Source organism: Perca flavescens, chromosome 11 (assembly GCF_004354835.1).
Source record: "Perca flavescens isolate YP-PL-M2 chromosome 11, PFLA_1.0, whole genome shotgun sequence".
Taxonomy (NCBI): Eukaryota; Metazoa; Chordata; class Actinopteri; order Perciformes; family Percidae; genus Perca; species Perca flavescens.
Window position 1 is genome coordinate 1,779,473 of NC_041341.1, and position 14,936 is coordinate 1,794,408.

Below are 14,936 nucleotides of genomic sequence, written 5' to 3' on the forward strand. Positions count from 1 at the left end.
TGTTGTCTTTCCGTCAGAAGACAGAGAAAATATGGTATTCATATACATTTCAATACTGGTAATGAAGCTTAACTTTACTACAGAAAAAAACATGAAACTTCAGAAAGCATTTTTTGATTACATGATAAGATAAAAGCATCTTTAAAGATCAGCAAAAAAATATTAAGCTAACAATGTTTTTCATTATGGTTAGGTCAATTAGAAACAAATGCCTTCCATGAATGATATAAATCACAAATTTGCATTATTATTACATTGTTAAAAAGTGAATATATTAGTTTAATTTGTCTTCACTAAAAAATCTCTTTAGGTGTTTAAAGATTTCTTTCATTTTCAGTCCATATATGATCGGATTAAAGAGAGGATGATACAAAATCATTTGTAAAGACATTATTAAACGTACAGTTTTGGGAACATTTGTTTCCAGTCGAGCCAGCAGTACATCATATGTACTCAAACAGGAAAAGTTGATTAGAACCAACAGGTGGGGTAAACAGGTCTGTGCAGCTTTTCTCCTGACTTCTCTACTACTTCGATAGGTTATTATAAGTATCCTGGTGTATGTAAAAAGTATGAAGAGTACAGGGAGAGGTACAGTACTTACTAAAACAATCAAGCCATATATATTCAGCACGGCTGAACTCACACAATGAAGATTCTGAACTGTGCTGTTACAGATTATTCCTTTCAAAATAAAGGTACACAGTTTTCTATTAGCATTCAGCAACGTTCCCACAGAAACCTGACAAGCAGGAAGAATCCAAGCTAAAATCAGGAAAATATAAACAGTTTTTTTTCTCATGATAGTTGAATATTGCAGAGGTTTACATATAGACACATATCTGTCATAGGCCATGACTGACAACAGGAAGAATTCTGAAGAGGCTAGAGTGTAATATATGAACCCCTGAAAGAGACAGGCTGAATAAGATATGATCTGTTTTTCAGATAAAAAGTCAATCAAAAGCTTTGGATAGATAGCAGTGCTGTAAAGAACAGAGTTGATTAACAAAGCTGCAATGAAAATGTACATAGGCTCATGGAGGGCTTTGTTAATCACTATGATGCATACAATAGTGGAGTTACTGCAAATTATTAGAATATATGCTGTAAACATGATCACAAAATAAAGATATCTGTATTTCTGCACTTCCACATGCCCATCAAAAGTTATATATGTTACATTTAATTTATCCATTATGGTTGTCTGAAACAAAATGTTAATGAATAAAACAAGTAAATTACTAGACATCTCCTATAACCTGAGATTGTCTTTTCAGTCAACAGTACCTGACCTTGAAACACACTGGTGTGATCCAGGAATCACAGATATTGGATCTGAGATCTGTTTGAGTCCTTAGAAAGTTTTTATCAGACTGCTTCAACCTCCATGGATCTCATTAACCTCTCCAAAGGAAAAGCTACTAACATGTAAACAACTAGATGATACTCTGGAGGCCTGACCTTATAGTTGTTGTTAGACTTTGTTTGCTCAGGTTATGTGAGTCTGTGTGATCAAACTCCTGAGACCTTGAGACCTAAACCTATAGATTAGATGAATTACAAAGTCCAACCATCAGAGTGCACTACATAGCCTCTGCAGCTTGTTCAAGTTACGAGTTAGGTATATGCCAATAAAGTGGTTGCAACTATACTTATTAAAACTCCCTACAATGCTTGCTGCAATATTATAATAAAACGGCAAGTGTAAAATGATCCTAACATTATCTGCAAACATGCTCCTGGGAGATGTGGGTAACATCTGGGTTACTGTACATGCCAGTTCCTTTCTGGGATTTTTAATGTCAGCAGCTGCCTCTGTGGTTCGGATTGAGTCTGAGCATATCTGAGTCTTCTCAAGAAGTCCTGTTTGACTTATGTGTGCCTAAATCAGAACCGCAACCATTAGATTGCACTAATTGGGTAATTGTCCCTAAAAGACAGTGTTTATTTGATCCATTGATCCATTCATCCAAATTGAAGCCAGCCAGTTTAACCTGTCTCTCGCATCCTCAGAAATTCCTGGAGATTGGAATTCCGCCGCAGTCATCCCTCTTTTCAAAGGGGGAGACACCCTTGACCCAAACTGCTATAGACCCATATCTATCTTACCCTGTCTTTCGAAAATCCTCGAAAGCTTGGTCAACAAACAGATTACCAACTATCTCGAACAGCCACCCTCAAGGTCATAAACAACATCACAGCCGCCATTGACAAAAAACATTACTGTGCAGCCGTCTACATTGATCTGTCCAAGGCCTTTGACTCTGTTAACCATCGTATTCTTATCGACAGACTCAACAACCTTGGGTTCTCTCATGACTCGCATGGTTCAATAACTTTTTCTGATTGGGTCCAGTGCGTTAAAGCTGAGGGACTGTTGTCTGGGCCCATGGGCGTCTCTACGGGGGTGCCACAAGGTTCGATTCTCGGGCAGACTCTTTTCTCCTTATACAGCAATGATGTGGCTCTCGCTCTTGGGAACTCTCAAATCCACCTCTATGCACACAACACCATCCTGTACACATCCGGCCCCTTATTGGATACTGTGCTACCAAACCTCCAGGAGAGCTTCAATGCCATTCAGCACTCCTTCTAAAACATCAAATTACTACTAAACTTTGGCAAAACCAAGTTCATGCTTTTCAAGCGATTGCTGCCCACCCCTGCTCATCCAATTAGCATTACCACGCTCGATGGCTTGGAATTAGAAAATGTGGCGGTGTACAAATACTTAGGTATCTCCTTCCAGCAACACATAAACCATCTTCAATCTAAAGTTAAGTCTAGGATCGGTTTCCTATTCTGCAACAGGGCCTCCTTCATTCATGTTGCAAACTCGCTTTGGTCTAAATGACAATTTTACCAATTCTCGATTTAGGTGATGTCATTTACAGAACTGCCGTGCCATACATTTTGTGTCCAGAGCCCCCTTATAAAACCCACCATTGCAACCTACAGTATCTCACAAAAGTCTCACATTATATCTTTTAATGGGACAACGCTGAAGAAATTACACTTTGCTACAACGTAAAGTATTAAGTGTACAGCTTGTATAACAGTGTAAATGTGCTGTCCCCTCAAAATAACTCAACACACAGCCATTAATGTCCAAACCGCTGGCAACAAAAGTGAGTACACCCCTATCTTAAATTCCCATAGAGGCAGGCAGATTTTTATTTTTAAAGGCCAGTTATTTCATGGATCCAGGATACTATGCATCCTGATAAAGTTACCTTGGCCTTTGGAATTAAAATAGCCCCACATCATCACATACCCTTCACCATACCTAGAGATTGGCATGGGGTACTTTTCATAAAATCATCTCTCAATGCAAATCAAACCAGCTATTAGGCTAACTGACATAAAACCCATTAAACAATATAATGAAATATTTACTAAAATGTGATGGGTGTACTCACTTTTGTGAGATACTGTATATGCATTAGTTGGCTGGCCCTCGTTACACACTCAACGCTTAACTCACTGGTACCAACTCATTTACAAGTCCTTGTTAGGCAAAGCCCCGCTGTACCTTAGCTCACTGGTCACAATAGGTATACCCACCCGCAGCCTTTGCTCAAGCAATTACATCTCCCTGGTCACGCCAAAAGCCCACACCTCTTTTGGCTGCCACTCCTTCCAGTTCTCAGCTGCAAATGACTGGAATGAACTACAAAAAACCCTGAAACTCAAAACCCTTATCCCACAAACTGCCTTTAAAGGAATACGCCACCGTTTGTTGAAATAGGGCTTATCACGGTCTACCCTGGCAATAGATAGTTGGGCCAATGCATTTTTTGTCTCAATGCAAGTAATTAGGTTGTTTTTTTGTCTTTTGTTGGCTCACTTTTACTCACAACATGCTAACCGACAACATAGGATTCCATTCACTACGTTAAGCTAACTAGCGGCGGCGCTACCAGTGTTGCACCGGACTAAAACAATGCATTCACAAAAAATGCGTTGGCCCAGTTATCTACAGCTAGAGGAGACCCCACCTATCTACATCTAGAGGAGACCCCACCTATCTACATCTAGGGGAGACCCCACCTATCTACAGCTAGAGGAGACCCCACCTATCTACAGCTAGAGGAGACCCCACCTATCTACAGATAGAGGAGACCCCACCTATCTACAGCTTGGGGAGACCCCACCTATCTACAGCTAGAGGAGACCCCACCTATCTACATCTAGAGGAGACCCCACCTATCTACAGCTAGGGGAGACCCCACCTATCTACAGCTAGAGGAGACCCCACCTATCTACAGCTAGAGGAGACCCCACCTATCTACAGCTAGAGGAGACCCCACCTATCTACATCTAGAGGAGACCCCACCTATCTACAGCTAGGGGAGACCCCACCTATCTACAGCTAGAGGAGACCCCACCTATCTACAGCTAGGGTAGACCGTGATAAGCCCGTATTTCAACAAACGGTGGTGTATCCCTTTAAAGTACGTCTGTCTGAGCTCCTATCCAATCACTATCACTGTACGTGCTAACTATTTTCCATTGTTTGTCATCCATTGCACTGTTTTGCACACCCTTATTCCATTCTCTGTCATGCCCCATTGCATAGTTGCACAGATGCACAGCTTCACCTGCACTGCTATGATATCTGTTTACGCTCTTTCGCACGATTCATCTGCCCTGGCATCTGCACTGTTATTCTTCCCACCTTTGTTGTTGTTGTGCAGAAATATGGATTTCTTTCAACCAAATTAACCAAAAATAACATGGGTGGTTCTCAATTGCGTTATTCACAAGTAAAATTAATGAACAGCTTTTCCTGCTTCAGGGAAGACAGGGCCGGACTCTCCAGAGCAAACCCCCGTCACTCCACTCAGGAGCCGGTGAAACAACACCAGACAGCTCCAGTGGTTTTGATGAGCTGCAGCATTTATATGTGCTCAAACTGCAGATTAACTAATGTATATTTACTTGATAGCTTCACGGCTAAACTTTAACTCTCCTCTGCTCTGATCACTCTCTCTTGCCCGCTCACACTGGATCTCTAGTTACTTTCTCTCTCGCTTCAGCAGCGGTGTCATGTCCCTGGTTGACGAGCTGGCGAGAATATCCGAAACTTGTTGCAAATTTGCATCGCTGCCGGTGTGAATAATATTAATGTAAAATATATGCAGGTGATTATTTTGCATTTCTTAGTGATATAAGTATTTTAGTATGTTATAATCTATCATTGTTTAAATTGATCTCACACGTTTTTTGTTTGTTTCTGTTAAGGTTAGTGTCTCCATAGGTGTTTCATGCCCAGACTTGTATCAAATTCACAGCCCAAACTCAAGACAATTAAAAAGAATTTTAGTTACAAATAATAATGAGAAACGCCTGGCAGAGGACATTCAAGGAAATATCCTTACCTCTATGGACGGCAGCGTGTACAAAAGAAGCTAATAAATATTTCAGAAAGTACAGGAATGTAAATAGATCCATAAATACAGACTCAGTTCTGCAGTTCCTGATTTACCCAAGTGAGGCTGTGAGTTCCCTGCACAGGGCAGATTTTCTTGTTTCTCATGGGGATTTCATGGATATGTGCATGTGTTTAACCGCTGCAAATAAGGTTCTGTTCACAAACAGTGTTAATAACAAAAAACATATGACAGAAACCAAAGTACGGTCCTGTTGCTCCCTTTATTTTTCCAGAATTAAATTAAAAAACACTTTTTGCATGCAGTATTTGCAAAATCAGACACTGGAATAAACAAATTTTAACAGAAAACTCACAAAGGTATGCACATTTGCAATCAAGGTTGTTCATTTAAACATCTTGGAATGTTCAATCAGAAGAATGAGAAAAACATGGTATTCATACAGTATAAATTTCAATACTGGTAATTAAGTTTAACTTTACTACAGAAACAAACTTGAAACTTCAGAAAGCATTTTTTTGATTACGTGATGAGATAAAAGCATTTTTAAAGATCAGCAGAAAAAATATGAAGCTAACAATGTTTTTCATTATGGTTAGATCAATTAGAAACAAATCCTTGAATTAAATGCCTTCCATGAATGAGATAAATCCCAAATTTGCATTATTATTACATTGTTAAAAAAGTGAATGTATTAGTTTAATTTGTCTTCACTGAACAATCTCTTTAGGTGTTTAAAAATGTCTTTCATTTTCAGTCCATAAATGATCGGATTAAAAAGAGGATGATACAAAATCATTTGTAAAGACATTATTAAACGTACAGTTTTGGGAACATTTGTTTCCAGTCGACCTACAAGTACATCATATGTACTCAAACAGGAAAAGTTGAATAGAACCAACAGGTGGGGTAAACAGGTCTGTGCAGCTTTTCTCCTGACTTCTCTACTACTTCGATAGGTTATTATAAGTATCCTGGTGTATGTAAAAAGTATGAAGAGAAGAGGGAGAGGTACAGCACTTACAAACACAATCAATCCATATATATTCTGGCCTTTTGAAGTCACACAGTGAAGTGTGTTAACTGTGCTGTTGCAAATTATTCCTTTCAAGATAAAGAAACAGAGTTTTTCATTAGAAATCAGCAATGGTCCCACTGACATCTGACAAGCAGGCAGAATCCAAGCTAAAATCAGGAAAATATAAACAGTTGTTTTTCTCATGATAGTGTGATATTGCAGAGGTTTACATATAGACACATATCTATCATAGGCCATTGCTGACAACAGGAAGAATTCTGAAGAGGCTAGAGTGTAATATATACACCACTGAAAGAGACAGGCTGAATAAGATATGATCTGTTTTTCAGATAAAAAGTCAATCAAAAGCTTTGGATAGATAGCAGTGCTGAAAAGAACAGAGTTGATTAACAAAGCTGCAATAAAAATGTACATAGGCTCATGGAGGGATTTGTTAATCACTATGATGCCCACAATAGTGGAATTACTGCAAATTATTAGAATATATGCTGTAAACATGATCACAAAATAAAGATATCTGTATGTGTGTACTTCCACATGCCCATCAAAAGTTATATATGTTACATTCAATTCATTATCCATTAAGATTGTCTTAAATTAAATAAATGAATAAAACAGGTATATTACTAGAAGTCTCATAGAACCTGAGATTGTCTTTTCATTCAACAGTACCTGATCTTAATACGCACTGGTGTGATCCAGGAATCACAGAAGTTGGATCTGTGATCTGTTTGAGTCAGTGGGAAGTTTTTATCAGACTGCTTCAACCTCCATGGATCTCATTAACCTCTCCAAAGGAAAAGCTACTAACATGCAAACAACTTGATCAAACTCTGGAGGACTGGCCTCATAGTTGTTGTTAGACTTTGTTTGCTCTGGTTGTGTGATTCTGTGTGACCAAACTCCTGAGACCTTGAGACCTAAACCAATAGATATTGTTGGGCTGTTCTTGATTAGATCATTAATGTGCGTCAGTCACTTTGTATTGCACCATGTAAAAAAATGTCTACATTAAATAATCACAACAAGATTAAACTGTATCTGCTTATGCATTTAGTTTTTTTTTGAGCACCTGTGGTGCTGAATTTACTAAATGTGTTTTTCAGGGTTACCTCCAGGATTACCACCCTCCTTTTAAGGAAAAGGAGTAAAATCCACCGGGTACCCATGCTTCACCCTGCAAAATCAGCTGCCGGCCAGCACAGACAAAGGATTTCCTTGGATTGTTGTTGCACCTGAGTCGAGGCTGCGGCTGCTGCTGTGTTCCTGCTCAATGGCCACTGCTACTACTTTTATTATTATTAATAGTTCATAGTTCTATTACCTTTTTTGTCACTGTTCATCATGGCATTCCAATATATTCCAACAAACCATTTAGGCCCTTTACAGGTATGGGACTTTTTTTATACTCCTAAAGGATTTAACAGATCCTTCCCAAATTGGGTCAACAGCATGTCTAGACTTTCACAATGCCAAATTTAAAAGCTTTTGTGTTTTTGTGGAATGTGAGCGTGGCTGCAATGTTTCACCATAACACAGGAAGCTGTTGTAACTGCACTTTACACTATCCAATCTACCTAAAACGTCACATACTGGATAAGAGTCCCGACCTGGAAACATCTAAATTAGATGCCCATATTAAGTCATCGTCATAGCGCCATCTGCTGGCAACAGGAAGTCAGTCGTATGTGACAAACATTCAATTTCTCTGAAATTTAAATGGTGTGGTTTTAACATGATATATGTAACAGAGTCAAAAATGTAGTGTATTGTTATATATGATTTTTGCCAAAAATGAACAGCGTTGTTTAATAGTTGTGAATGGAGCCACCCTTGGCCATATGGTGTACTGCAGATCTGCTGCGTGTAGTCTCGTGTTACTACTGTATACTTTTAATCGGGTAGGTTCAGTGTACAAAGTACTTCACCCAGTATATCAGTTTTCTAAAAGTAAATTGATGTTTAGGTTGACAACTCTGATGTATCTAATGTGATATATTATTCCCATGCACTGTAACGATCGTACTACATTTTGCATGTTTTGACAGAAACTTTGTTAATGTTTCCTTTTGACTGTGAGTTTCTGCATACTGAAGCTAACGTGGCTAACGTGGCTAGCCGTAAACTCCGCTAGTCACGTCCATACATTGGAAGTAGTACTACTCTGTGTCTATCATGTGTATTTTTAATCTCAGTATAGTTTTGGTATATGTATGAATATTCCCGAATGTTAATTAGTTGTCGTTCCATGTGTGTTAACATTCTGTCTGGCGTGCCTCGCTTGCAAGCAACCACTGATAGCGTAAAATGAGATATTGAAGTAGTACATGTAGCCTATGTAACGCAATACATGCTTTATATTTTGCATGTGCAGATGCTGTAAATGTGTACACCCGACCTTCTCGTGTACGACAAAACAGCATCTCTGATTCATAATTTAATAACTTTATAACCATAATTAGACGAAAGACTCTCGTCTGTTGAAGCTAAAAGCTAACAGCTTCTGTGGATGTCTTTAGTGTCTTCATGGCCCTTACAGAAGGTTTTGTATCCAGCCTGGAAGTCCAGAGTTTTTCGGGGTCTTTGAACAATAAATCCAAACTTTTTCATCCAAGAATGATACACTTTATGTCCATAATTTATGATTTTTCGTCCGTTAATCGTCGCCGATCGCCAATGTCGCTGATGCTAACCATCCATTTTGTTTCCCATGATGCTCTGGGAGACGCTTGTTGATGTCTTGCCAACCAATGGAAGGCTGGCTCGTCAACACATTAGGCCCATATAAGGCCGGCAATACGTCATCCGAGAGACCAAGCAAAGATTGTTTATTGTGAAGAGAGATCACCCGAGGATATAGAACAGAATAGTTAGATGTGACCAAAGATCGTCTATAACTGTTCTAAACCGTTCTACAGAGAATAATAGCATTTCTGTTTTGAGTTTTGGCATACATTGGGCCTTATTTGAAGAAATGTAATGTAATGTTTGTCCTTTATATGAGTTATAATGTTCTTCTGTTGTAGACAACACATATTCTTGTGTAGAGTTGCTGTGTGTGTGATATCAATAAATATGACATTATTATTTTGAGTACTGGCATAAGTGAATGTCATGAGGGCAAAAGTCTCTGGACTTTTTTTTAAGAAATGTAGATATTTTGTCCAATGTATAAGTTATAATTTTTTTTTCCTTCACAGTTTGACTCCTAATACATATGAGAACTGTTTTAGACAGGAGATTGGCTTAGCTTTTATTGCTTTGTGTGTGATATCAATATATATCTGTGAGATTCAATTTCCGTTTTATTTTTTTATTTGTCTTTATGGTTCCACAACCTTTTTTTACATTTAAGTGACATAACTGCAGCACACATATTGTAATAGCCCAGTTTGTCCTGAAAGAAGTTTGTCCTGAAAGAAATTGGTGTTTGTAGATTGACAACAGGGTTGATGTTTAACAAGCTTTTTTTAGAAAGTAAAACCAGACGGACCATAAGTTGTCAAAAATACCTGAGGGCATAACATTTATCCATTGTCTTTGTCACACCTGCAGCTGGTGTAGAAGTCTGCAGCTAGACTTCTAACTGGCAGCTGAAGAAGAGACAGCTTTACATCAGTACTAGCATCCTATTTCCCAAAAATAACATGGATGGTTCCACAATGATCACTACCTTCATGGTCTACCTGGGTGAAAATCTGTGATCATTCATAAACAATGTTTCTCTGACCTTAACTATTAGTCAAGTTAATTCCTAATTTCTGCTTATTTTACAAAAAATTAGGCATAATTTCATGTAAATGTGGTTTATCCACCATCAATTCCATAAAGAAGTGTAAAACTAGTGGTAACAAGTTATGGAGTTGGCTAAAAAGATGTAACACAGAATTACCTAAGCTACGCTTATATAAAGCTATGCTTTATAAACAGGCAATCCAAACCGGAGGGAAAATACAAGTGCATGGTTGATGGGAAGACAATTTGAAGGTTAATTTGGCCGAGATATGATAAAGTTTGTGTTTAGTAGCTAGCTAGGAAAATTTGTTTGGTCGTCAAATTCACATACTTTAATGTAGCAAAATTCTTTGAATAACTTTGGTCAGGTCCTCTGGAGATGCTACCTACCAGGTTTTGTGTAGATCGGTCGCACAGCCTAGGACTAGATCGAAAAAGTTGGTTTTGCACATTGCGCAATATTGCGATAAAACTTCTTAGCGGAAATGGGTGAGGCCTACATCATGTGATTCAGCTTAATTCAAGGAACACGTGGATGTAAGGTTTTCTAATGTGCGATGTGTAATGTGGGAGTTAAAGGCAAAGCCACCCAATGGTTCACATGTGTACTTTTTGGTAGGTGAGGTCCATGACCCATTGTACATTTACCCTGTAAATTTAAAGTTGCTCATATTAGTGGTGAATCTAAAGTTTCGCGTTGATAGCATTTATTTTGATTGAGATATGGCAAAGTTGGTGTTTTCATAGTTAGCTACACAAATTTGTTTGTGCGTAATTTGCGCCATTTTTATCCTAGAAACATTCTTTTAATAACTTTTTGTCAGGTTGGTCTGGAGATGGTATGTGCCAAGTTTCGAGCAGATCGGTCGCACGGTCTAGGAGGAGTTCGGTAAAGTAGGTTTTCGAGTAATTGCGGTTTTTCACGCATAAAAGTCTAGGTGGAAATGGGTACACCTGTGCAGTAATCATGCTGTCTAATGAGCGTCTTGATATGCCACAGCTGTGAGGTGGATGGATTATCCCGGCAATAAAGAAGTGCTCACTAACACAGATTTAGACAGATTTCTGAACAATATTTGAAAGAAAAAGATAGAAAAGATAGATCTTTGAATTAAGCTCATGAAAAATAGGGGAAAAAACAAGTGTTCCGTATATAATTTTGTTCAGGATAGTTCCATAAATACAGAATCAGTTCTGCAGTTCATGATTTGCCCAACTGAGGCTGTGAGTTCCTTGCACAGGGCTGGTTTTCTTGTTTCTCATGGGGATTTCATGGATATGTGCATGTGTGTAACCGCTGCTTATTTGAAATAAGGTATAGTCCACAGTATTAAAAACAAAAAATACATGACAGGAACCAAAATACAGTCCCTGTTACTCTCTTTATTTTTCCAGAATGAAATTAAAAAGAACTTTTTGCAGCATTTGCAAAATCCAGAGATGTATAGTAACGAAGTAGAACTAGTTCACTACTGTACTTAAGTACTAAAAGGCTGTATCTGTACTCTACTGGAGTATTATTTTCTTCTCCTACTTCCACTTTTACTTGAGTACATATTTTCAATGAGTTTAATACTTTTACTCCGATAAAACTTTTATGTGCTGCATCATTACTCGTTACTGTTGTGAATTCCTCACGCTACGGAGACTGGGAAGGTTACAGTGTGTCAAGTTACGGCTACGTTACACTCTAAAAAGTAATACCTTTGTTTTACTTATAAAAAGTGAGGTAAGAGTTTTCATTGGGCATTTTGTGTTTTGTTTACTTCCAGGTTTTTTTAAGTAGCACGAACACTGCAACAATACTTAACGTGAACCCAGAAAAATCAAGTTTAGTTAATTAATATTACTGATATTATTGAGTTAGTTTTCTTAGTAAACGTAACTCACTTGTACATGACATTAAACACAATTAAAATGAGTATCGATTGATTGTAGCAACCTATAATTTAAGTTGCATTAAGTCAATTTTATAAGTAAAATTAAACTAATCACACATGTGAATGAACTCCATTACATTGAGTCCAGGCTAGATCCTCCGGTAAATCAATGTTGCTGCATTAACAGCTATAAAAATGCATATCTATATCCCAAACAATACGTTTTGATTGTTAGATCCTCTCTCATCAATAAGAATTTCATATTAAGAAGAACAACATAAAGACAATGTTTTTTATTTAAAAAAATAAAAAACATTGTTTCAAAAGTTTAAATTCTCCATCCATCCATCCATCCATCTTCGTCCGCTTATCCGGTGTCGGGTCGCGGGGGGAGCAGCTCCAGCAGGGGACCCCAAACTTCCCTTTCCCGAGCAACATTAACCAGCTCCGACTGGGGGATCCCGAGGCGTTCCCAGGCCAGGTTGGAGATATAATCCCTCCACCTAGTCCTGGGTCTTCCCCGAGGCCTCCTACCAGCTGGACGTGCCTGGAACACCTCCCTAGGGAGGCGCCCAGGGGGCATCCTTACCAGATGCCCAAACCACCTCAACTGGCTCCTTTCGACGCGAAGGAGCAGCGGCTCTACTCCGAGCTCCTCACGGATGACTGAGCTTCTCACCCTATCTCTAAGGGAGACGCCAGCCACCCTCCTGAGGAAACCCATTTCGGCCGCTTGTACCCTGGATCTTGTTCTTGTCCTCCGATTTAGAGGTGCTGATCCTCATCCCAACTGCTTCACATTCGGCTGCGAACCGACCCAGTGAGTGCTGAAGGTCACAGGCCAATGATGCCATCAGGACCACATCATCTGCAAAGAGCAGCGATGAGATCCCCAGCCCACCAAACTGCAACCCCTCCCCACCCCGACTACGCCTCGATATCCTGTCCATAAATATTACAAACAGGATTGGTGACAAAGCGCAGCCCTGGCGGAGGCCAACCCTCACCGGAAACGAGTCCGACTTACTGCCGAGAACCCGGACACAGCTCTCACTTTGGTCGTACAGAGATTGGATGGCCCTGAGTAGAGACCCCCTCACCCCATATTCCCGCAGCACCTCCCACAGTATCTCCCGGGGGAACCGGTCATACGCCTTCACCAAATCCACAAAACACATGTACACCGGTTGGGCATACTCCCAGGCTCCCTCCAGGATCCTTGCGAGAGTGAAGAGCTGGTCCGTTGTTCCACGACCAGGACGGAATCCGCATTGTTCCTCCTCAACCCGAGGTTCGACTATCGGCCGAACCCTCCTTTCCAGCACCTTGGAGTAGACTTTACCAGGGAGGCTGAGAAGTGTGATACCCCTGTAATTGGCACACACCCTCTGGTCCCCCTTTTTCAAAAGGGGAACCACCACCCCAGTCTGCCACTCCTTTGGCACTGTTCCAGACTTCCACGCAATGTTGAAGAGTCGTGTCAACCAGGACAGCCCCTCCACACCCAGAGCCTTGAGCATTTCTGGACGGATCTCATCAATCCCCGGGGCTTTGCCACTGTGGAGTTGTTTGACTACATCAGTGACTTCCGCCTGGGAAATCGACGACAATCCCCTGTCATCCTCCAGCTCTGCCTCTAACATAGAGGGCGTATTAGTCGGATTCAGGAGTTCCTCAAAGTGCTCCTTCCACTGCCCTATTACCTCCTCAGTTGAGGTCAACAGTGTCCCATCCTTACTGTACACAGCTTGGATGGTTCCCCGCTTCCCCCTCCTGAGGTGGCGAACAGTTTTCCAGAAGCACTTTGGTGCCGACCGAAAGTCCTTCTCCATGTCTTCTCCAAACTTCTCCCACACCCGCTGCTTTGCCTCTTTCACGGCAGAGGCTGCAGCCCTTCGGGCCCTTCGGTACCCTGCAACTGCCTCCGGAGTCCTCTGGGATAACATATCCCGGAAAGACTCCTTCTTCAGTCGGACGGCTTCCCTGACCACCGGTGTCCACCACGGTGTTCGTGGGTTACCGCCCCTTGAGGCACCTAAGACCCTAAGACCACAGCTCCTCGCCGCAGCTTCAGCAATGGAAACTTTGCTTACCAGGTCTGACCAGAGTCTTCCCCCACCCCCTGACCCAACTCACCACCAGATGGTGATCGGTTGACAGCTCTGCCCCTCTCTTCACTGGCTCCAGACGGGGGCCCCGGGCTACCTCCGGACAGGGTCACTCCATCTCTACCTCGATCACTCATAGGGTTTTTGAACCATTCTTTGTCTGGCCCCTCACCTGAGACCACTTTGCCTTGGGAGACCCTACCAGGAGCACAAAGCCACACAAACCTCTCCACCACGATAAGGTGATGATTCACGGAGAAGTTTTAATTCTAACAGTACTATTTACTACTAGCACTATTACAAAACAGGCCATACAGTATACACTACCAGTCAAACGTTTGGGGTCAATTAGAAATTTCCATTCCACTCCATTACAGACAGAATACCATCTGATCAGTTGCATTGCTTTTTTTAATAAGGGCAGCAGTTTTCAGATTACATTATGTTCTTAATTGCAAAAGGGTTCTAGACTGTTGTAGAAAGAAGTGGCTGATCTTTAATGCAATATCTACATTGCCCATTATCAGCAACCATTCACCCAATGTCCCAAAGGCACATTCTGTTTACTCATCTGATATCATTTTAAAAGGCTAACTGAGAAAACATTGGAGAATGGAAAGCAATTATGTAAGCACATAATGTAATCTGAAAACTGCTGCCCTGATTAAAAAAACAATGCAACTGATCTCAGTTGGTATTCTGTCTGGAATGGAGTGGAATAGATATTTCTAAGTGACCCCAAACTTTTGACCGGTAGTGTATGTAAACATTACATTAT

At 40.4% G+C, this 14,936-nt stretch overlaps 2 protein-coding genes across 2 annotated transcripts; both read right to left on the reverse strand.

Annotated features, from left to right (window-relative positions):
• Nucleotides 1-274: 274 nt before the first annotated feature.
• LOC114564235 (olfactory receptor 2K2-like) lies at nt 275-1,198 on the reverse strand. The gene has a single exon (XM_028591478.1). It carries the CDS (start codon nt 1,196-1,198, stop codon nt 275-277), a length of 924 nt encoding a protein of 307 aa, XP_028447279.1.
• A 4,892-nt stretch (nt 1,199-6,090) lies between these two features.
• On the reverse strand, nt 6,091-7,017 carry LOC114564237 (olfactory receptor 51E1-like). Its single transcript, XM_028591480.1, has one exon. It carries the CDS (start codon nt 7,015-7,017, stop codon nt 6,091-6,093), a length of 927 nt encoding a protein of 308 aa, XP_028447281.1.
• Between the last annotated feature and the right edge of the window lie 7,919 nt (nt 7,018-14,936).